This window comes from Saccopteryx leptura, chromosome 6 (genome assembly GCF_036850995.1).
Source record: "Saccopteryx leptura isolate mSacLep1 chromosome 6, mSacLep1_pri_phased_curated, whole genome shotgun sequence".
Classification (NCBI taxonomy): Eukaryota; Metazoa; Chordata; class Mammalia; order Chiroptera; family Emballonuridae; genus Saccopteryx; species Saccopteryx leptura.
Genome location: NC_089508.1, coordinates 107,024,526 through 107,049,466, shown reverse-complemented (window position 1 = coordinate 107,049,466; position 24,941 = coordinate 107,024,526). Strand labels below are relative to the sequence as shown.

General features: G+C 37.1%; 1 protein-coding gene and 1 pseudogene across 5 annotated transcripts in view; both read left to right on the top strand.

The window, feature by feature from the left end:
* RALGAPA1 (Ral GTPase activating protein catalytic subunit alpha 1) overlaps positions 1 to 24,941 on the top strand; it is a 262,025-nt gene that overhangs the window by 190,596 nt on the left and 46,488 nt on the right. For all 5 annotated transcript variants that reach the window (XM_066343584.1, XM_066343586.1, XM_066343587.1 and 2 more), the window contains 2 exons: positions 182 to 305; positions 14,986 to 15,141. In XM_066343584.1, coding sequence (XP_066199681.1) covers positions 182 to 305; positions 14,986 to 15,141 — 280 coding nt within the window. The remainder of the gene's footprint in view (positions 1 to 181; positions 306 to 14,985; positions 15,142 to 24,941) is intronic.
* LOC136375952 (adenylate kinase isoenzyme 6-like) lies at positions 17,212 to 17,727 on the top strand (annotated as a pseudogene).

Genomic DNA, 24,941 nt, shown 5'->3' with positions numbered 1-24,941 from the left:
GTTGAAATTTCAAAGGGAGAGATCAAGGGTATTTCTCATGCCACTATTACTCTGACATCCAGATTTAAATAATTTTTATCTTTTTATTGCCATATACTTTGTTCATATAAAATATGATTATTAGATGAATGAATGGATAAATAAGTGATTAAAAGAATGGTATAATTTTTTTGTTTTACAGCCGAGAGACACACAAGATTGCAGTATTTTATGTTGCTGAAGGACAAGAAGATAAACATTCCATTCTCACCAATACAGGAGGAAGTCAGGCATATGAAGATTTTGTAGCTGGTCTTGGTTGGGAGGTACTGTTGTTAAATTATACTAAATATCATTTTATTTCTACTTGGAAGTAGTAGTGTTCTTATTTTTCTCCTAGCTTATTTTAGAAGCATTATATTAGGAGACTCAACAAATATGTAATGGGTTTGTCATTGTTTCTGCCTTATATAGCTCATTTGCAAAGACAGCAGTAGTTGGGACTTTAAATGGAAAATTCTTGACTATTTTATGAGACAGTATATTGTCAGAAAGTATAAACCATATAGGTTCGGGAATCTGGATTTTCTTCATAGCCATGACCACTATATTTGTATTCTTCAAACTAAAATAAAATATGAATATCAGTAGGACAATACCAAGGCTTTCTATGAAACAAAACAGCATGTTTAGTTTTGAGATTAGTTTTAGATAGATTCTTAACTTCCCTGAAATTAATGCCTTAGAACCCTTCTGCAATCTCTTTCCTCTCTTTTTTGATCCTTTATTTTTGTAAAAGAAAGTCTTATCACTCACTCACCAGAGTCTATATTGCCCCAGAAGATTTGTAACCAAGAAAAGATGGTTTATTCAAGAGGGCACATTACTGAGAAAGAATGTCTCTGAAAGCAAAGCATGGCTCTGGCTGGTTTGCTCAGTGGTAGAGTATCAGCCTGGCATGTGCATATTCCAGTTTTGATTCCCGATCAGGGCATATGGGAAACAACTACTACAAGTTGATGTTTCCCATTCTTCCTCCCTTGCCCCATTCTCTCTGTGTCTCTACTTTTGAAAAAGAAAAAAAAAGAATTAAAAAACATAAAAGTATTGATAATAACTATTAGTAAAAGCAAGGGACATATGAAAAAGAATAAATTAGGAGGACTCACAGTTCTAATTTCAAAACTTAGTACAACGCAATGCTAATCAAGCAGTGTGTTACTTGCATCAAAGATAGACATATCTATTGATGGAATAGAATTGAGATTCTAGAAATAAACCCACACATCTATGGTCAGCTGATTTTCAACGAGGGTGCCAAGACCATCCAGTGAAGAAAAAATTCTCTTTTCAACAAATGGTACTGGAACAGCTACATAGCCATATGCAAAAAAAGTTGTACTCTTACCTCACACTATATACAAAAATTAACTCAAAACGGATCAAAGACCTAAATGTAAGAGCTAAGACTATAAAACTTTTAGCAGACAAAAAAAGGGTAACCTGTCATGACCTTGCGTTTGGCATGGGATTCTTTTTTTTTCAGCTTTATTAAATAATAATCTACAAATAACAGGGATTTTTAGATCTAACACAAAAAACATGAGTAACAGAAAAAAATTGATAAATTGGACTTCATTAAACTGTAAACTTGTGTTCTTTAAAAGACATTATCAACTGAGTGAAGACAACCCATAGAATTAGAGAAAATAATTGCAAATTACTTGCATCTGAAATATACAAAGAACATATGCAAATCAATAAGTAGAAGATGACCCAATTTTAAAAATGGCCAAAGGACCTGAAATAAACATTCTTCAAAGAAGACACACAAATGACGAATAAGCACATGAAAAATGTGTGTCATCAGTATCTGTCAGAGAAACACAAATCAAAACCACAATGAGACAGCACTCACTAGATGGCTAGAATCATAACGTCAGACAGCAGTAAAAACTGTAGGCTATGATTTAGAGCAATCTGAACCCTCATACACTGCAAGTAGGGATGCGAAATGATACAATTGCAGTGAAAAACAATCTGGGATCTCATCAAAGAGTAAAACATTGAATTGTCTTTTGACCACAACTTCCACTCTTAGATATGTACCCAAGAGAAATGAAAGTATATGTCCACAGAAAAATGTTTATATGTGAATGTTGTAGCAGCACTATTCATAATAGCCAAAACATGGAAACATCCCAAATGTCCATCAATGGATGAAATGATAAAGTATGGTATGGTATAGCCATATGACAATATTACTCAGCCATAAAGAGGAATGAAGTACTGTCCTGACAACTGTTATAGTGTGCATGTACTTTGAAAACATACCAACTGAAAGAAACCAGTCACAAAGATTATGTTTTCTGGTCCATTTATATGAAATATCTACAATAGGTATATATATTGCTACAAAAAGTAGATTATTGGTTACTTAGGGCTGGTTTGGGGAATGAAGGAAGATTGACAGCTAAAGGGCACAGAGCTTTTTTTTTTGTGACAAAGAGAGAGGGACAGATAGGGACAGACAGACAGGAAGGGAGAGAGATAAGAAGCATCAATAATTCTTTGTGGCACCTTTGTTCATTGATTGCTTTTTCATGTGTGCCTTGACCAGGGGGCTACAGCAGAGTGAGTGACCCCTGACTTAAGCCAGTGACCTTGGGCTTCAAGCCAGCAACAGTTGGGCTTAAGCCAGCTACCCTGCACTCAAGCTGGTGAACCTGCTCAAGCAAGATGAGCCCATGCTCAAGTCAGCAACCTTGGGGTTTTGAACCTGGGCCCTCTGCATCCCAGTCTAACGCTCTGTCCACTGAGCCACCACCTGGTCAGGTCAGGCATTGAAGTGATGAACGTGTTCTAAAATTGATTAAGAAATGATTTAAAAGTGGTGAAGATAGCACTTAGCTGTGAATATATTAAAATCCTCTAAGTTTCACAGTGGGAACTTTCTTTACTGGTGGGAAGAGCAAGTAAACATACTCTTCCTGTTCTTCATGCTAAGTACAACAAAAACCCTGAATATTACATATAAAACAAACAAAAAGACTGAAAGATGGAAAGAAGACAGATGGACCAACTAGGGACGTCAGGATTAAAGAATGACATAATGAGTTCTCAGGATTCTCTTTTTGCTTCATGTAACCCAGACTTGGAGCTAAAAAAGCCAGCAATCTGGAAACATCAACAAGCTCAGAAAAGGGGGTAAAAATAAAGCCAACAAAACATCCTTTCTAGCCCAAGCCCAAGTACCAGGATAGGAGCAACCAAGAAAAACAGAACATTTTGACAGTAACTGCTCTATTCCAGCCAAACACCACAGAGGATACTGTGACCACCCCATCCCCACCCCTGACAACAAAAGTCTATTAGAGAACCTAAACTTCTACCCTCACAGACTATAATGAGGTGTCCCAGGTCTGTACCAGGGCAATGTCAGATAGTGTCAGAGAAGGCTTTTATTTTTGCCAGCTGGTGACGAGTCCCCCATCCACTACCCACAAAACAGTGTCAGTAGAGACTACAGGAAGAACCTAGAATTCCATCCCTACCCAGCAATAATGAGGTGCTCTAACTCTTTCCACTAGTGGGGTACGTAGGAGGGGACATAGTAGAGAATTAGGCCTTTCACTGTCACCCAGCAATAACGAGACCAGCCCCACCACTGTGTCAGTGGACATCACATAGGAAGCCAGCTCTTCTACCTGCACTTAGCAATAAAAAGGATCTCCCCTCCACAGATGTCAACAGAGGTGAAAGTGGGGAACCTGTACTTCCTTCTCCATTTGTTCATGCTGAGGCAGCCCTGCCCCCGCTTCTCTGGTGGAGCCATTGCAGAACAGGAGAATAAATAAGGTTTAAGGCCTGACCTGTGGTGGCGCAGTGGATAAAGCGTCGACCTGGAAATGCTGAGATCGCCGGTTTGAAATCCTGGGCTTTCCTGGTCAAGGCACATATGGGAGTTGATGCTTCCAGCTCCTCCCCCCTTCTCTCTGTTTCTCTCTCTCTCTCTCTCTCTCTCTCTCTCTCTCTATAAAAAAAATGAATAAATAAATAAGGTTTAAGTAAGACATGTTATAGTCTCATAATATGTTTAATATGAAAGTGTTCAGTATTCAATCAGAAATTGTACTAAGAACCAAGGAGGTCTCAAACTGAATGGAAAAGCAATAGATGCCAACAACAAAGGGACAAAGATTTTAAAGTAACATTATAGAAATGCCACAACAAGCAATTAGGAACACAGTTGAAACAAATGAAGAATTAAAAGTCTCAAGGAAGAACTAGAAGATACAAAGAACTAAGTGGAATTTTTTAGAATTGAAAATATAACAACAAAAATAAAGCTCAATAGATGGGCCCAGCAACAGTCAGGTAGAGATAGAAGTACAGCAAAAGGAATCATTAAACTAGAAGGTACAGTAGCAAAAACTAATTTGAACAGCAGAAAGAGAATAAACTTAAAAACGAGACTTGTGAGACTGTGACAAAAGGTCTAGCATTCCTGTTTTCTGATTTCTAAGTCCCAGAAGAAGAGGTGAAAGAAGAAGAGGTAAATTAAAGTCAGTGTGAAAATCACTTGACAAAATTATGTTGAAAACTTCTCAAATTTGGCAAGAGAAATGAAACAAAAAAGCTAGAGATCAGAAGGGGTCACTCAGTCTGCTGTAGCTTCTTGGTCAAGGCACATATGAAAAAGCAATCAGGAGCAGCAAGATGGTGATGAAGTAAGTAAATGTACCAACTTCCACCTCCCAGAACCAAAGGGGATTACAACTTAGTTTTAAGAACCATCATCTGGAAAAACCAACTTTGGACTAAACTAAGAGGACTCTTTAACCAAGGAACATTGAAGAAGCCACACTGAGACTGATAGGAAAAGCGGAAATGTGGAGAAGGCTGCCCAGCTCCCGGGAGCGAACAGCAGCCTGGACTCATGTGTCGGGAAGTGAGTTTAGCGGAGAGGGGAGGGTCCTGAGGCCCAGGAACAAAGCCCCAGCCTGTAGCCCCAGAGCCTAGAAGAGTCATACGGACAGTATTTAGCTGCGAAACAAGTCAGGATACTGTTTGCAAGAAAGAGACAGATTTCTTAGAACCAGGATTCTTCTTAAAGGGACCACGAAGAAATCCTCTCTCACAGCCATCCACCTGGGGCTCTGGGGGATGGGAGAGAGGAGAGGACCGGAGGACCAGAGCAGCGGGAAGAGAGTACAATCTAGTAGGCACAGGCAGAAACACTTTGAGGGACAGCCACCCTAACCCCTGGGCTGAGTCACTGCCCAAATCTGAAGTGAATATTTCCCCTGGAAACAGCAATATGAGCAAAGGAAAGGAGGACACCAGCCAAACAAGCTCTTCTGTGGCATTCAGAGCAGAGTCGCTTAGAAGGAGGGAGCTTTCGGGACTACAGTATGGAGTTTTAGGGTCTGAGCTGCAGTGCCCCCACCCACACTGCTGACAGCTCACCAGAGGGTGGGCGGTAGCAGGACGTAGAAGCGTGGTTCCGTCAGCAAGGGTGGAAACCAGTGGCCATGACTGAAGCCCGGGTGTGAGCTCAGTCTTGCCTGATAAGGGTGGAGGAGACGAACGGAAGTGGTCAGGCCCAGCTGCGGGTCTGTCTGCAATTCTGCCTGCGGGGAAGGGCGGGAGCCCTGGAAGGGGCGGAGACACACTGAAGAGCAAGGGCACGCGAGCGTGCAGCCTCGTCCAACCCGTGGAATCGAGGCTTGTGGCCTGACGAGCGAGCCGGCTCCTCCTGTGGGGGTGGGGCGAAAGCCCAGAATAGGCAGAGTACCACAAATGAGCACCCCTGCCGGGCCTGCAGACCAAAGACTTGCAGCTGACGGCTCCTCCCGGAAAGCCCGGAAACAGGCAGAGACCAGCACCTGAGCAAAGGTATCACCCCTGCCCTCAGAGCCGAAGCTTGTAGCCAGGGCGTAGTGCATAACCCCACCCGTGGGGGTGGGGCCAAAGCCCAGGCCGCCAAGGAATGTAGACCAAGGTACATGATCACAGCCTCTCCTGTGGAGGCAGGGCGCAGTGCATAACCCCACCCGTGAGGTGGGGCCAAAGCCCAGGCCACCAAGGCTTGTAGACTCAGGTACATGATCACAGCCTCTCCTGTGGAGGAGAGGTGGAAACCACATGATAGCCCCCAGCATGCTGGCACCGGCTACGCCCATACCTGAACACCCTAGACAGCAGCGGCAGAGGGAGTGACAGGCCTGCAGACAGACCACACCTAGGGAACACAGAGGCCACACCCATTGGACTCCAGTGGCCAAAACCTTCTTATACACAGACAAAATGAGAAGGCAGAGAAATGCAACACAAATAAATCAAGAGAAATTCCCAGAAAAGGACCTGAATGAGCCAGATATAACCAAATTACCAGATGCAGTTTAAAATAACGATTGTTAGGATGCTCAAAGATCTTAGAACAACAATACATGGTCATTACGAACACCTAAATAAAGGCATAGCAAATATAAAAAAGGTCATTGAAATAATAGAATCAGTCAGAAATGACAAATACAATATCAGAAATGAAGACCACAATGGAAGGAATTAAAAGCAGGATAGATGAAACTGAGGATCAAAACAGCGAGTTAGAAAACAAGATAAATGAAGTCACAGAAGCAGAGAAGAAAATAGAAAAGAGACTTAAACAGTCTGAGGAAACTCTAAGAGAGCTCTGTGACAACATGAAGAGAAATAACATTCGCATCATAGGGGTTCCTGAAGAAGAAGAGAAAGAACAAGGGATAGAGACTTTGTTTAATTATATCATAGCTGAAAACTTCCCTAAATTATTTCAGGAAAAAGTCACAAAAGTTCTAGAAGCACAGAGAATTCCATTAAAGAGAAACCCAAAGAAATCTACAATAAGACACATCATAATTAAAATACCAAAGCTAAGTGATAAAGAGAAAATACTAAAAACTGCTAGAGAAAAATAGGCTATCACCTACAAAGGAGCCCCCATAAGGATAACATCTGACTTCTCAACAGAAACACTTGAGGCCAGAAGGGAATGGCAAGAAATACTCAAAGTAATGCAAAACAAGTGCAGAGACACGCATTAAAACAAAAGATGCACATAGACTGAAGGTAAAAGGATGGAAAAAATATTTTATGCAAATAGAAATGAACAAAAAGCTGGGGTAGCAATACTTATATCAGACAAAATGGACTTTAGAACAAAGGTTATAGTAAGAGATAAAGAAAGTCACTGCATAATGATAAAGGGAGCAATCCAACAGGAAGATATAACCATTATAAGTATCTACGCACCTAACATAGGAGCACCTAAATATATAAAGCAAACTTTAATGGATATAAAGATCAAGATCAACAGCAATACTATAATAGTAGGGGATTTCAATATCCCACTAACATCACTAGATAGAACCTCAAGAAAGAAAATTAACAAAGAAACAACAGACTTAAAGGACACACTAGATCAACTGGATTTAATAGATATCTTCAGACCTTTCACCCTAAAGCAGCAGAATATACATTCTTTTCAAGTATGCTCATGGTACATTCTCTAGGATAGACCACATGTTAGGGCACAAAAGCGGTCTCAGTAAATTTAAGAAGATTGAAATCATATCAAGCATTTTCTCTTATCACAATGACATGAAACTAGAAATCAACCACAACAGATAAACTGAAAAATACTCAAACACTTGGAAACTAAATAGCATGTTATTAAATAATGAATGGGTTAACAATAAGATCAAAGATGAAATTTAAAAATTCCTAGAAACGAATGATAATGAGCATACATCAACTCAAAATTTATGGGACACAGCTAAAGCAGTACTGAGAGGGAAGTTCATAGCATTACAGGCATACCTTAAGAAGCTAAATAAAAAGCTCAAATAAACAACTTGACCCTGAATTTAAAAGAACTAGAAAAAGAACAGCAAGTAAAGCCCAGAGGTCATAGAAGGAAGAAAATAATAAAGATCAGAGCAGAAATAAATGACATAGAGCAGGGGTCTCAAACTCAACTCAGCATGTGGGCCGCAGAGCAAGATCACAGCCGTTCGGCGGGCCGCACTAGGTCTACAAAAGGCAACTGTTACGCAACACTTTTCAGTGTCACAAAACGACCAGAAACTGTAGTTCGTGGATTAGTCTGCGGGCCGCACAAAATTGTTTGGCGGGCCGCATGCGGCCTGGGCTGCAAGTTTGAGACCCCTGACATAGAGGCTAAAGAAACAATACAAAGGATCAATGAAACCAGGAGCTGGTTCTTTGAAAAGGTAAACAAGATCGATGAACCTTTAACCAGACTCACCAAGTAAAAAGAGAGAGGACTCAAATAAATAAAATTAGAAATGAGAGTGGAGAAATAACAATTGACACAACAGAAATACAAAATATTGTAAGAAAATACTCTGTAGAACTCTATGACAAAAAATTAGACAACCTAGATGAAATGGACAAATTCTTTGAAACATATAATCTTCCAAAAATTAATCTGAAAGAATCAGAAAACCTAAACAGACTGATTACAACAAATGAGATCAATACAGTTATCAAAATACTCCCAACAAAGAAAAGTTCTGGACCTGATGGCTTCACAAGTGAATTCAACCAAATATTCAAAGAACTAACTCCTATCCTTCCCAAGCTATTTCAAAAACTTCAAGAGGAAGGAAGACTTCCCAGCTCCTTTTACGAGGCGAATATAATTCTGATTCCAAAACCAGGCAAAGACAACACAAAGAAAGAAAATTATAGGCCAATATCCCTGATGAATTTAGATGCTACAATTCTCAACAAAATATTAGCAAACCGGATCCAGCAATATATGAAAAAAATCATACACCATGATCAAGTGGGATTTTGGGGAGGCAAGGCTAGTACAATATTCGCAAATCAATCAATGTGATTCATCACATAAACAAAAGGAAGGAGAAAAACCACATGATAATTTCAATAGATGCAGAAAAAGCATTTGATAAAATCCAGCACCCATTCATGATCAAAACTCTCAGCAAAGTGGGAATACAGGGAATATACCTCAACATGATAATGGCCATGTATGACAGACCCACTGCCAACATCATTCTCAATGGGCAAAAATTAAAAGCAATCCCCTTAAGATCAGGAAAAAGGCAGGGTTGCCCCCTTTCACCACTCTTATTCAACATATTTCTGGAAGTCCTAGCCACAGCAATCAGATAACAAGAAGAAATTAAAGGCATCCAAATTGGAAAAGAAGTAAAACTATCATTATTTGCAGATGATATGATATTGTATATAGAAAACCCTAAAGTCTCAGTCAAAAAATTATGGACCTGATAAATGAATTCAGCAAAGTGGCAGGATATAAAATTAAACTCAGAAATCAGAGGCATTTTTATACACTAACAATGAACTGTCAGAAAGAGAAATTAAGGAAACAATCCCCTTCACCATTGCAACCAAAAAAATAAAGTACCTAGGAGTACATTTAAACAATGAGACTAAAGACTTATACTCGGAAAATTATAAAACATTGATAAAAGAAATCAAGGAAGATACAAACAAGGGGAAGAATATACCGTGCTCATGGTTAGGAAGAATAAACATCATTAAAATGTCTATATTACCCAAAGCAATTTATAAATTCAATGCAAGCCAATTACAATACCATACTTCAAAGATATAGAACACATATTCCAAAAATTTATATGGAACCAAAAAAGAACACAAATAGCCTCAACAATCTTGAAAAGGAAGAATAAAGCGGGAAGTATCACACTTTTTGATATCAAGGTATACTACAAGGCCATTGTACTCAAAACAGCCTGGTACTGGCATAAGAACAGGCATACAGATCAATGGAACAGATCAGATTACCCAGAAATAAACCCACAGTTCTGTGCACAGCTGATACTTGACAAAGGAGGTAAGAGCATACAAAGGACTAAAGATAGCCTCTTTAATAAATGGTGTTGGGAAAACTGGACAGCTACCTGCAAAAAATTGAAACTAGACCACCAACTTACACCATTCACAAAAATAAACTCAAACTGGATAAAAGACTTAAATGTAAGCCGTGAAACTATAAGCATCTTAGAAGAAAACATAGGCAGTAAGCTCTCTGACATTTCTTGCAGCAATATATTTTCCGATTTATCTCCACGGGGAAGTGAAATAAAAGACAGGATAAACAAATGGGACTATATCAAACTAAAAAGCTTTTGCACAGCTAAAGACAATAAGAACAGAATAAAAAGACAAATCACACAATGGGAGAACATATTCAACAATACGTCTGATAAGGGGTTAATAGCCAAAATTTAAACTTGTAAAACTCAACACCGGGAAGATAAGCAATCCAATTTAAAAAATGGGCAAAAGAAATGAATAGACATTTCTCCAAAGAGGACATACAGATGGCCAATAGGCATATGAAAAAATGCTCAGCATCACTAATCATTAGAGAAATGCAAATTAAAACCACAATGAGATATCACCTCACACCAGTCAGAATGGCGCTTATCAACAAAACAACACAGAATAAGTGCTTGTGAGGATGTGGATAAAAGAGAACCCTCCTGCACTGCTGGTGGGAATGCAGACTGGTGTAGCCACTATGGAATAGAGTATGGAGATTACTCAAAAAATTAAAAATTGAACTGCCTTTTAACCCAGCTATCCCACTTTTAGGAATATACCCCAAGAACACCATAGCACTGTATGAAAAGAAGAAATGCACCCCCATGTTTATGGCAGCATTTTTCACAATAGTAAAGATCTGGAAACAACCCAAGTGTTCATCAGTGGACAAGTGGATTAAAAAGCTTTGGTACATATATACTATGGAATACTACTCAGCCATAAGAAATGATGACATTGGATCATTTACAACAACATGGATGAAGCTTGATAACATTATACTGAGTGAAATTAATAAATTAGAAAAAACTATAACTATACATAGGTGGGACATAAAAATGAGACTCAGACATGGACAAGAGGGTGGTAGTTACGGTTTGGGGGGGCAGAGATGGGGGTAGGGGAGGGGCACAAAGAAAACCAGATAGAAGTTGATGGAAGACAATTTGACTTTGGGTGAGGGGTATGCAGCATAATTAAATGTCAAAATAACCTGGAGATGTTTTCTCTGAACATATGTACTCTGATTTATCAATGTCACCCCATTAAAATTAATAATAATAATTTAAAAAGCTCCAAATCAAAGAGACTGGGTAAAACCCAAACAGGATAAATCAAAAGAAATCATACTAAGATACACTAATTACACTTATGAAAACTAAACACAACAAATCTAAAAGACATATAGAGAAAAATTGTACCTTATCTATAAGGGTGAAACAAATTAGAATAATATTTGAATTCTTATCAGAAACTATGGTGGCTAGAGGAAGTGACAAAGTATTTATCAAGGACTGGGGTTTCAAAAAAAAAAACTGTCTACCTAGAATTTTATAGCTAGTGAAGGATTGAAGCAAAGCATTCTTAGATGAAGGACAATTTACAGAATTTGTTGCCAGCAGACCTACCCTAAAATGATTCACTGAAAGATTCTGTTAACAGAAAGGAAATGATAAAAGGAACCTTAGAAAATCAGGAAGAAAGAGCATGGCAAGAAAAGTATGGGTAAATACACCAGGCTTTACTTCTCTTGAGTTTTCTTGATTATGTTTAATGTGTTGGTGCTAAAATTATTTCACTATATGATGTGTTTCTAAATGAAGTACCTTGAAAATATTCTTAGCAATTATATTACAAGGATAATAAAGGGCCATAAAGTGAGGTAGGGTTTCCATATTTCACTCTGACTGGTACATACCATCAATTGTGTATGATAAGTTATGTACATACAGTATACCAAGAGCAACTGCTAAAATATATATATACCAAAATATACACTCAAAACCTGATAGAGCCTGACCAGGCGGTGGCGCAGTGGATATTGTGTCGGACTGGGATGCGGAAGACCCAGGTTCAAGACCCCGAGGTTGCCAGCTTGAGTGCGAGCTCATCTGGTTTGAGCAAAAGCTCACCAGTTTGAGCCCAAGGTCGCTGGCTCGAGCAAGGGGTTACTCGGTCTGCTGAAGGCCCACGGTCAAGGCACATATGAGAAAGCAATCAATGAACAACTAAGGTGTTGCAACGCGCAACGAAAAACTAATGATTGATGCTTCTCATCTCTCCGTTCCTGTTTGTCTGTCCCTCTCTATCCCTCTCTCTGACTCTCTCTAAAAAAAAAAACAAAAAAAAAAATAACTTGATAAATAAAAATAGAATTCTAGAAATTGTCTACATAACCCATAGGAGACAGGAAAAATAAAAGAGAGACACAGAAAAAATAGGCAGGCTTAAGCCCTAATATATCAGTCATTACATGAAATATACTAAATATGTCTAAATATATCACTTAAAAATTGACAGATTGGGTTAAAAAACATGACACATGCTACACAAAGGAAACTCACTTCAAATTCAACAATATAGACTAGTAAAAAGTAAAAGGGTGGAAGAAGTTATATCATGCAATGTTAATCAAAGTAAATTAAAGCCAGAGTGGCTACATTAATAATAGAAAAGGTAGACTTCAGAGCAAAGAAACTTACCATAGACAGGGGAGTCACTATGTAATGATAAAAGAGTCATTCCCAAGAAGACATAGCAATCCTAAATGTACAGCAAACTGCAGAACTGCCAAATATGTGAAGCAAAGTTGATAGTACTGAATGAAGAAATAAACAAAATTCACAGTTACAGATGGAGACTTCACCCCTCTCTCAGCAACTGAAAGAAGAACTAGAAAGAAAATCGTCAAGTGTATAGAACTAACAGCATCACCAAGATTTCTTTTTTTTCCCCTGTTTATTGAATTTATTGAGGTGGCATTGGTTAAAATTATACAGGGTTCAGGTGCACAGTTCACCAAGAGGCTTTAATTGACATGTATATACCAATACAACAACAGACTACATACTCTTTTCAAGTCCAAGATATTCCATATATTGGACCATAAAACAAACTTCAAATTTAAAAGCATTGAAATTATACAGTGTGTTCTTCAGCTACAGTGGGATCAAACTTGAAATCATTAAGAGAAAAATCTGCAAACAGTTGGGAGGGTTGTATACTGTATAATTCCATTTGTATAACAGTGTTAATAATAAAGAATATATTAGTGATTTCCGGAGATTGAGGAGGTGGGGGTATGAGAGAGGAGGGTGTGGCTCATGTCACTGGGCAAAATGAGGGATCCTTGTAGTGATGAAACCTGTTTTTTAACCTTGTCAATGTCAGTGTCCTGGTTGTAATATAGTTTTTCATTGGGGAATCTGGACAAAGGGTACATAGGATCTCTTTTTATTATTTCTTAAAACTTACATATTTACAGCAAAGGAACATTAAACTGAGATTCTTTCTCCTTTACCTAATCAGTTAATTGACTTGAAAATAACCTTGTCACTAAAACAAAACGACAAAAAATTTACAGTAGGATACTATTTTCACCTATCAGATTTGCAAAAATTATGAAGTTTGATAATATATTTGAGAGGCTATGAGAGAAACAGGTACTCTCATACACTGTTGGTACCATATATGAAGAACACTTTGGTAGTGGGTCTCAAAATTAAAAGTGCACATGCCCTTTGACCTACTTTGAAGTATTTATCCTGCAGACCTGCTTTCACAAATGCAGTGACACGTGTTCAGTGTTATTCCCTGCAGCATTGAGTGTAATTGCAAAAGATTGGAAACAGCCTAAATATCCTGCAAGTAGAAGACTAGTCAAATTATTGTATACCAAGAAAATAAACTTCTCTGAAGCCATGAAAACAAAAAAATGAGTAAGCTCTTTATTTACTAATAAGGAGTATTTTTCAAAGTATTTTAAGTGCAGAAAAGCAAGGTACAGAACACAGTATATGCATGCTGTGTGTGTGTTTATACACATACATAAAGGAATTTAATTGTATACACAGAAAACATTTTTGGAACAATACTTAAAAAATTGCTTTCTGGTACAGCTGAGTAGCCACAGACTAGAGGTACAGAAGGGAAATTTTGGGTATCTCTTTTGAATGTATTACTAGTAAAAAGTAAAATTAAAACTATTTTAAGTAATTGAATCAATCTTGTAGTAATGGCAGAGAAACTAATTTGTTATTCATGTGATTACCCATTAGTAACTGATATTGATGGTCAAAAGACATGTCACATGGTACAGAGATTTGTTTTTATAATTCTGCACTTTAACAGATATTCAGATTTTATTATTTAAAAATATGCATATGTGGTTTCTCTGAAGAGAGGTAAAAGCAATGTTTAAATTTTTTCCCCAATTATTTATTTTTTCCCAAATTTTCTATAATTTTTTTTTTATTACAGAGACAGAGAGAGGGATAGATAGGGATAGACAGACAGAAACAGAGAGGTAAAAAACATCAATCATCAGTTTTTCATTGCGACACCTTAGTTGTTCATTGATTGCTTTCTCATATGTGCCTTGACCGTGGGCCTTTAGCAGACCAAGTAACCCCTTGCTTGAGCCAGCGACCTTGGGTCCAAGCTGGTGAGCTCTGTTCAAACCAGAAGAGCCTGCGCTCAAGCTGGTGACCTCAGGATCTCGAACCTGGGTCCTCCACATCCTAGTCCGACGCTCTATCCACTGCGCCACCGCCTAGTCAGGCAAATTTTCTTTAATTTTCTACAGTGAACTTAAGTTGCTGACTTCCATACATCACACAGATCCAGAGAATATCACTCAGGGCAATGACTCTGATATTACAGATACTGTATTTATTTATAATCATGAAAAAAAAGATTATTAAAAATCTGCACAGATTGATTTGTAGTTCAGTACATTTTAAGTGTACTTAAGTTCTGCATTTTTGATATTTTTATTCTGGGCATTGATAGGTACTAATAATTAGGAAGGCAGTTGTGATGAGTAAATATGACATACCTAATTAATTCTTTTATTAAAGTAACATGTCTCTTTGTTGCTTGTAGGTAAATCTTACAAACCATTGCGGTTTCATGGGAGGACTACAAAAAAACAAAAGCACTGGATTGACCACACCATATTTTGCTACCTCTACAGTGGAAGTAGTATTTCATGTATCAACAAGAATGCCTTCTGATTCTGATGACTCTTTGACCAAGAAAGTAAGTGTTGAGAGAAAAGTGCTCAGTTAAAATCCTAATATATAAGAATATTAATACATAAAATATGTAAGTAATTTAAATGATCAAGCACTTATTCTGAGTACTATTCACACAATACCATCTTCAGAAACTGTACTGTTAATAGACCAAACTCTGTTTTCCTTAATGATATGATTGAAGGTTATAGTCTTTTTTTTCCCCCTGTTGATTCTGGAGAGAGAGAAGAGGAGTTGGGGGAGGAAAAAAGAAAGAGAAAGCATCAACTCATTGTTCCACTTAGTTCCATTTGGTTGTGCATTCATTGATTGCTTCTCATTCATTCCCTGACCAGGATCAAACTCACAACCTCAACACACTGGGCTGACACTCTTATCAACTGAGCACCCCAGCCCTGACAGGGCTTGAAGGTTATGTTAAAAAAGATTTGCCTTCAAGAAAATGGAAATCTGACAAGTTGAAAAACTTGTTTATATAAAATGGTGAATTATATATATATTATGTCCCTTTGCATATAGATATATATGTTTATATTGATTGAGGGAAAAGGAAAAAAAGTAAATTATTACAAAGCTCTTAAAATATAGCATACTTTATCACAGTGGTCCCCAACCCCCCGGGCCACAGACCGTTACCAGTCCGTGGGCCATTTGGTACTGGTCCGCAGAGAAAGAGTAAATAACTTACATTATTTCCCGTTTATTTATATTTAAGTCTGAATGATGTTTTATTTTTAAAAAATGACCAGATTCCCTCTGTTACATCCATCTAAGACTCACTCTTGACGCTTGTCTTGGTCATGTGATACATTTATCCGTCCACCTTAAAGGCTGGTCTGTGAAAATATTTTCTGACATTAAACCGGTCTGTGGCCCAAAAAAGGTTGGGGACCACTGCTTTATCATACTAATCTATATTATAATGCTATATCAAACTAATATAGCAAATAAGACGTAATAAATTTTACTACCTTAGAATTTATGACAGAGATAGTCGAATGGTTTTGGATGGCCCACATCTTTTAGAACCTATGCCACCATTTTGCTGTAGCTGGCACCATCATCTAAAAATCATTCTAGTGACCACAGAGAAACCTCAGTACAGTTGTATGTACTTAGTTTTGTTAGGAAGAAATACTTTTAAAAATAACCTTGTCGAACATTTTTTTTCTTTGCCTTCTCTACCTCTTCCTTCTTTTCTTCCTACTCCATTTATTCAAAACTATTGGTGGATCATATCAACTAAATATCATAGGTCATATTACTTGATACTCTGTTGCCTGACATCAAAGCTCTACACACTTCATTAATAATCTATGAAAACAGTGTTCTTCTCACACTTTTGAAAAGGAACTTCAGAACTCTCAAGTATACTACTCACAAAAATTAGGGGACATTTCAAAATGAATATGAAGCCATAAAATATCTCCTAATTTTTGTGACCAGTATATTTTATGGTTGATTTAATATCCTTAATGCTTTCTATTTACATTTTAGAATATTGTTGGAAAGTGCCTACTAAATGAATTATGGTTAATAAAAGTAATAAAAGGATGCTAATTAGATTGAAATGAGTAATAAAGGTGGAGGTAATTGATAATGTAGGAAAGCATGTTCAAGAACAGGTTTGCTGTAGAATTTCTTGACATTTAGTTTTGAGAATTACAAAATGAGCTGTGGATGCTGACAAGAAGCTGGTGAAAAGTTGGATTGGAATAAAACTTCATTAAAACCTTAAGCACTTTGTTCCATCAACTCATTTTAAATCTCTGAAAACAAGCCATACCCAAATTAGAGACAATTAGGAGCATAATACAAAAAGATAAATAATTTTAATCATTAGAATGTGGCAGTGACTCAGATTTATCATTATCATTTCCATGGCTACAAGTTTTAAACCCCAGAGCAGTTTAAAATTAATAGTATCTTAGATTGCAAACATTAGAGCAGAACAAAGTATATCATTTTTTTGTTATTGTTAAAATGCTTTTTTTAAAAAAGAAATTATGTCAAGATATTTTTACTTCACTATGTAAACCTGATAATTAGGCCATAGTGTGCAGAGCAATGGGCCATGTTACTTCTGAACACCCTGCTCACCAGTACACCAGGGGTAGAAAAACCACGCCAGGCAAAGAACTGGCTTTCGTATCAGGACTGAAATACATTAATGTAGGTGATATAGCTCAAGAAGGGCAGTTATATGATGACTATGATAAAGAGTATGATTGTCGCATTTTAGATGCAGATAGAGTAGTCAATGAATTAGAAAACCAGATGAGGTAAGGTGGAGTTCCTGTTGATTACCATGGTTGTGATTATTTTCCCTGAACGCTGGTTTCATACAGTTTTTGTGCTGAAAACAGATAACAATGTATTATAAAAAAAGACATAAAACAAAGGATTATAATAAGAAGAAACTAAAAGATAATGTTCAGTGTGAAAGTTTTCAAGTTCTTTATGAAGAAGCTTTAGCATCCTACAAGGAAGAAATAGTGCATTAGCTGCCCAGCGATAAACCAGAAGACCTAAGAAGGGAATATCAATCAGATAGTGGATTGAGCAGTAGATGAAAGATCATAGCTGTTGACTTACAAAACCGGCCACTTTATAACCACGCTTAATGTTTCTCTGCCCACATCATGTAAATTGTCCAATTATAAGTAAAACTTTTTTTTAAAAATTGTGCTGCATAACTCATAAGTGGATAATGTAAAGGATTGTGTTTAGATCTATTTCTTTCCTTTGAGAGAGCTAAACAATCTCAAGTATAAATGAATATGATGTTATTAAAGATTGAGACTAAAAACGCATTGTTTAATGTTTCAGTTGCTAAAGAATAAATTAATCTGACCAAAAAAAAAAAAAAGCCCTGATAATTATATGGTAAACTTTTATTCCTATGTTCTTTATAAAAATATCAAATAAGTAAGATTTCTTATTTCATTCAGAACATTTACAAGGGTTAGTCCTTAATTGTTTACAGAGAATCTAAAATGGATGTTTCATAATCAATTATCATAACAAAATTAATTTTGGAATTGATAGCACCATTTAAGAATTGTTAAATGACTGGGTTCTAATTGAAATTATACCTTTAAATGGTAAAAATATTTAGTAGTACCGTAATTTTGAGAGATTAAACCTTGAACACTAGTAGTTTGTTTCCTAAGTGTAGAAGAAGGTTTGTTGTTGTTGTTGTTGTAAAATATATATACAACATAAAATTTACTGTGTTGGCTATTTTTAAATATATAGTTCATTGGCATAAAGTCCATTTACTGTTGTTATATACCCATCAGTAGTGTTCTTTTCCAGAACTTTTTCATTTTCGTTGAATTTAAAAAATTTTTATTTTTTTAGAATCTTTGACCCATGTATTATTTAGAAGTGTGTGGTTAAGTTAAAAATGAAATTTGAAATGTCACTGCTTTCACATATATAGTATCTACCACATAAATGTGAAACCTGCCTGACCAGGTGGTGGCACAGTGGATAGAGCATCAGACTGGATGCAGAAGACCCAGGTTCAAAACCCCGAGGTCACTGGCTTGAGCACAGGTTCATCCGGCTTGAGCCCAGGCTCATCAACTTGAGCGCTGGCTCACCAGCTTGAGCATGGGTTCACTGGCTTGAGTGTGGGATCATAGACATGGTCGCTGGCTTGAGCAAGGGGTCACCTCTCTTCTGTAGCCCCGCCCCACCCCCACCCCTCATCAAGGCACATATGAGAAAGCAATCAGTGAAAACTAAGGTGCTACAATGAAGAACTGATGCTTCTCATCTCTCTCCCTTCCTATTTGTCCCTCTCTCTGTCCATCTCTGTCACACACAAAAAAGTGAAACCTGTCAAAATTGTAAAGTAGTGTAATAAAATATTAGTTTGGAAGGTATCATTTTCTTGAATATAACAAATTGGTTTAAGTAAAATCTACTCTTATCAGTTGGAACTAATGTAAATGAAGAACATTTCACTTAATTCAGTAGAAAGGAAAATTTCACCCGATCTCAAAACTCAGTATATAGCTGTTCTAAACTTTTTCATAGAAATCAAAAAAACTTAACCTTTATTTCTCCATATACTAAATTTTCCTTTTTCCTATGCTTTATTACTCTTCTCCTTAATCACCTCAGAGTGCTCGTATGTAAGATTTTTCTAAGTAACAAGCTTTTATATTTTAGCTCTATTATAGTATCAATTTATTTTTAATAAAAGGTTAAATGTTTAAACTTAATCATAGAAACCAGTTGTCTTACCAGTTTCCCTTAATAAAAAATCACTTTCTGTATTGGCATTTTTTCTCCTGAATTTAATAAATTCCACATTAGAGGTAATAAGTTGAGGCCTAGAACATGTGTCCTATTACAAATGAACAATTGGATATCATTAGGTTGTCCCCCTTTCCTTTGTACATATATCTTTAGTGTGTTAATCCATTCAGTAGACACATTAATGAGCACTGGTTGAAGTGTAATATCGGAGGATGTAAGGTTTGTTGACCTCAGCATGGAGTTTAATACCTCTAATTAAATTAGATAGTCGACAGTCAGTATAAAGAAATAGCCATGCCTCTGGCAAGCTAGAATTATTTATGACTCTGGTTCTTTGTTTTAAACTTAAAAGGAGAAAATCATTTATATCTGTTTTATAGAAATTAATTTTAGTTCTCACTTTTTATTTAAAATATGTAGTGATTTGTAAATTATTTTTAAGCATTTTATTTTCTCAGAATGACAGGTAAATATCCTTGAGCCTATTTAAATGTAGTCTTTTATTTCTTGTGATGAGAAGCTTTTTCAAGGTTCAAGACAGTAGCAACAGAATTTTTACAACATAGACTACTTTTTCAACAAATTAACCAAACATTTAGTCTAACAAAGTAGTCTCGCTTAAAAATTATACTACCATATCAAAAATGCTGATATAACTCCAGTTCAAACCATCTGTTCTATAAATTATCTCTACCTGAGGAAGATTGATGGAAAATGGTTAAAAATAATTTCCACTTAACTGAATTTATTCACCCCTAAAAAAATCAAAAGTGCTAGAAGCTTTGGTATAAAGTGTTCACAGGAGCTTGTCTCATTTCCTCTGTCTCCTTGTTCTAGCCACTTGCTGATACTCAGCTTCCTAGGGAGCTGAATCATCCTTTTCAGAGTCTGAGAAAGATCAAGTGGAGATAATTGTAACATACTTAGTTGGACTCTCTAGACTATCTTTCATTTTCTGGACCCCCCAAAAGAGGGGGCGGAAAGCTCTTTATTTAAGTCAGTTTCTTCTGAAATGCTGTTAGTGTAATGGATAGCAGTTCATTTTCTGTTTTGAAATTTGGTCATAATAGGCAAATAAATGAGCTTTATAGACCTATTTGGTCTGATTTTAATTTTCAATTTGTTTTTCTTTATTTAGGAATAAAATTGCAATATACTAGACTTTTCAAAGAACTATATGCTAGATATAGTCTGGAAATTAAATTTTAAAAAGCTTAAGGAATAACAAAATTTTCTTTATTTTAACAAAAGAAGTAGTAATATAATAGTTAATAAATGTTATGGAATTATACTAATGGTTTCAGTCCCAAAAATAATAACATTACATAAAATAATTCCTTATTTTAAAGTTTTTTATTTATTGATTTTAGAGAGAGAGAAAGAGAGACAGAAACATTTATCTGTTCCTATATGTGCCCTGACTGGGGATTGAACCTGCAACCTTTTGTATATCCAGATAATGCTCTAACCAACTGAGCTATCCAGCCAGGGCCTATAATTCTATTTTAATGTCATAGGTTCTACCCTTAACCCTAATTTCTATGAATACACTCCTGATGATAAGAACAGAGGATGGAGAAACTAGAAAATATAAATAGTTCAGAATAAATTTATCTCACACTGTGAATGGTATAATTTGGATGGATAGAAATGGCTTCTCATTGCATGTAGAATAAAATTTGAATTCCTCACTGTGGCCTTTAGTGCCCTGTTTACCTTGGCAACCTGTCTGCCTTCCCCCTCTGATCTCATCTGCTGTTACTTTCCTTTCCCTTGACCACAATCTGATCTTACAGGCCATCACTCTAACCTGCCAGCGTTATGTCAAGCTTATTCCCATCTCAGGAGCTATTGCACGTACTGTTCTTTCCATTTTAAATGCTATTTCTCCACATCATCAGGCTTTCTCATTCTCATTGTTCTAGTCTCAGACTGATGACAATTCCTCAGAGAGACCTTTTCAGACCATCCTAGCTAACTAAAGAAGTCCCTCCACACAGTAACACTCTCATATACCCTATTTTATTTTGTTTATAGCACTATCTTCAAAGTGGCATATTTAAATGTCATAATTGCAGGTAATTCTATTTTTATGCTGTGTACTATGTAATGCTAGAAAAAAATAGTCACATACTGTGATATTATTTTTTTAGTAGTCAGCAGTATTTATTGGGTGTCCACTCTGCTAAGTTAGAATGTAGCAGGTGCTATGCCTATTGCTTCAAGAAGCTTTTCTTAGCTATTAAAAAATGAATGATCCACACAGAAAGTGAATGTGTAAAAATGTGTGTGACTATAAGAATGTTTATGGCCCTGGCAGGTTGGCTCAGCGGTAGAGCGTCGGCCTGGCGTGCGGGTGACCCGGGTTCGATTCCCGGCCAGGGCACATAGGAGAAGCGCCCATTTGCTTCTCCACCCCCCCCCCCCACCTCCTTCCTCTCTGTCTCTCTCTTCCCCTCCCGCAGCCAAGGCTCCATTGGAGCAGAGATGGCCCGGGCGCTGGGGATGGCTCCTTGGCCCTCTGCCCCAGGCCCTAGAGTGGCTCTGGTTGCAGCAGAGTGATGCCCCGGAGGGGCAGAGCATCGCCCCCTGGTGGGCGTGCCGGGTGGATCCCCGTCGGGCGCATGCAGGAGTCTGTCTGACTGTCTCTCCCCGTTTCCAGCTTCAGAAAAAAGTAAAAAAAAAAAAAAAAAAAAAAAGAATGTTTATGAAAGTATGTTTTTTCACATGACTGAGGAGTATATGATACTGTGTGTTTTGCTCCATATGAGTGTCTGGAAGATGGGAGAAAGCATGACGGCTTGAGGCAGTGAGCATTACTCAGTTTCAGTTTCTGCGTATACACCCACTAGCTCCTGAAGTACCTGCCTAACATAATAATTAGCTTCTTTGCATTCTTCAGTGCCATTATATCTTAGTTTTCTTTGTTACTTGCATTTGAGGAAATACATTTAGAGCGTTTTCTGTATTGTAAATTAGTCACCTATTGCCTAGTTATTTTACTCGCTCTCTTCCACTGGATTTGAATCTTTGTGAGAACAAAGACTATGTCTCTTTTTCCTTACCATTGTATCTACTGTAGCTAGCACAGTGCATTTACTCAGCTCTCAATATTTCTAATGTATGAAAGAAGGTTGATAGGAAGGAGGGAGGAAAAGAGGAGAGAAGGCCCTTTAGAAACGACTGAACTAGTTCTGGTGTATAGGATGACTGGCAGCTGACCTAGGGCAACATTATAGGACATAGGGAAGTACAAAAAAGAAGTATAATACTTCTTTCAAAAAATGAAGAGCTTGTTAGAGATACTATAAGGAAAACAGAAATTGAAGACTTTCAGCTTTTGATCCTGAGCAATAATAATAATTGTTACACACTTTTAACAGAAATGGGGAAGTCATAGAGTAAGCTGACTTTATGAAAGAGACGATACAGTAACTTTAAATGAATTCTAGTCTCCAGCTCCAGATGAATGATATTCTAAGATACTGGGGAAATCTAGAGTTGACTCTGGAATCTCTTCATAATCATGGAAAATGAGAACACTGCCATAAGATAGGCAAACATCTGATTTTCATAAAAGAGTTTGAAAAGGCTACTAACTACAAAAATTATTCACATTCATGAGCTCCGTGTCAATGCCTTGCAAAATAGGATTATTAAACATATGTTTTGTGAGCACTTAGGTAATGAAATAGTGATCACTAGGAGCCACAATGAGTTCACCATAACAAATTGCATCAAAGTAACTTAATTTGTTTTAATAGAATTACTAGATCAGGGAAAGCCATAGACAGTATAAAGCATTTAACTAAGTCGTTTGTTGTGGACAAATTGAAGAAATGTGGTCTTAATAATAGTTCAGTTAGTATATTCATAACTGGTTGTATAATCCTATCTAGATACATAAATTATTTAATAAGAAGCAATATAGGGAAGTGGTTAAAGTGTGGTTTTTGGAACGAGCCTTCCTGAGTTCCAGTTTTGGCTCTACCACTTACTAGTTAGTGACCTTAATTGCTTTACCTTTTGAAGCATCAATTCTTCATTTGTAAAAATAGAGGTAATAATAATTATATTTCCCTTGTAGCATTGTTGTAAAAATTAAATAAATTACCACAGAGCACTTAGAATAGTAAGCACTTAATAAATGTGGGGTTTTTTGTTGTTGTTGTTGTTGTATTTTTCTGAAACTGGAAACGGGGAGAGACAGACAGACTCCTGCATGCACCCGACCGGGATCCACCTGGCACGCCCACCAGGGGCAACGCTCTGCCCACCAGGGGGCGATGCTCTGCCTCTCCGGGGAGTCGCTCTGTTGCGACCAGAGCCACTCTAGCACCTGGAGCAGAGGCCAAGGAGCCATCCCCAGCGCCCGGGCCATCTTTGCTCCAGTGGAGCCTCGCTGCGGGAGGGGAAGAGAGAGACAGAGAGGAAGGAGAGGGGGAGGGGTGGAGAAGCAGATGGGCGCTTCTCCTATGTGCCCTGGCCGGGAATCAAACCCGGGACTTCTGCACGCCAGGCCAACGCTCTACCACTGAGCCAGCCGGCCAGGGCCTGTGGGTTATTTTTTTAACCAGGAGGAACATCTACAATGGCTCTTACCCAAACCTGTCTAATTTGACATTGTTATCCAAAATCTAAATGAAGACATAAGCATTTTAATTTAAGGATAAACCAAATTTAGGAAAGGGAGAGGCAACATACTGAGTAGCAGAATCAGGCTAACAAAGGACCTTGATAGGCCTTAAAGATAATCTGAACCTAGCAAACTAAAATTTAATAAGAGTAAAGATGAAATCCTCTCTTTTAGTTCTATCACTCATTTGTACCTGCTTAAGAGAACTTTGTAAGAAAAAGGGGTTTGAATTGACTACATAACATTTGAGCCAACGTTATAAAAATGCAGAAAATTAAATGAAGTGAACAGAACAAAGAAGTCATCCTACTATAGGTTGGTTGTCTTAGTCAGAACATATATTAATATGGTATTATTCCAGACATTATAGTTTAATAGAAACATCAATAAACTGAGGTAATAATTCAGGATAATGAATAGTTTGTAAACTGTAAGAAGAGTAACTAAGGACACTTTTAAACTAGAAAAGTAAAGTTGAGATATATTATTAGACTTATCTTCAAATATCTGAAAAGATAATATACATTGATTTACTTGACAATCCTCATTTTGGAAGAACTACCTTCAGGAAGGGAGATTTTAGCTTAGTATGAAGAATGTTTTAATGATTGAAGCTCCTTAAAAATGAATGGATTGATTTGTAAATTTTTAAGCTACCTAACCTTAGAAGTATTCAAACAGAGGATTACTTATCAGGAATATTACAGTGGGAGTTCCTGTATTGGGTAGGAAATTAGAACCTCAAGGTCTCTTCTGGTGCTAAGATTCTATAACGGTTTAAGAACTTTGATTGTACACGTCGAATTTCATTTAACTGCTTTGTCTTCATTAATTGGTAATGATAATTGCAGCCAATGTTACACACTTTGAATTTCAAATAATAATAATTGCTTCAG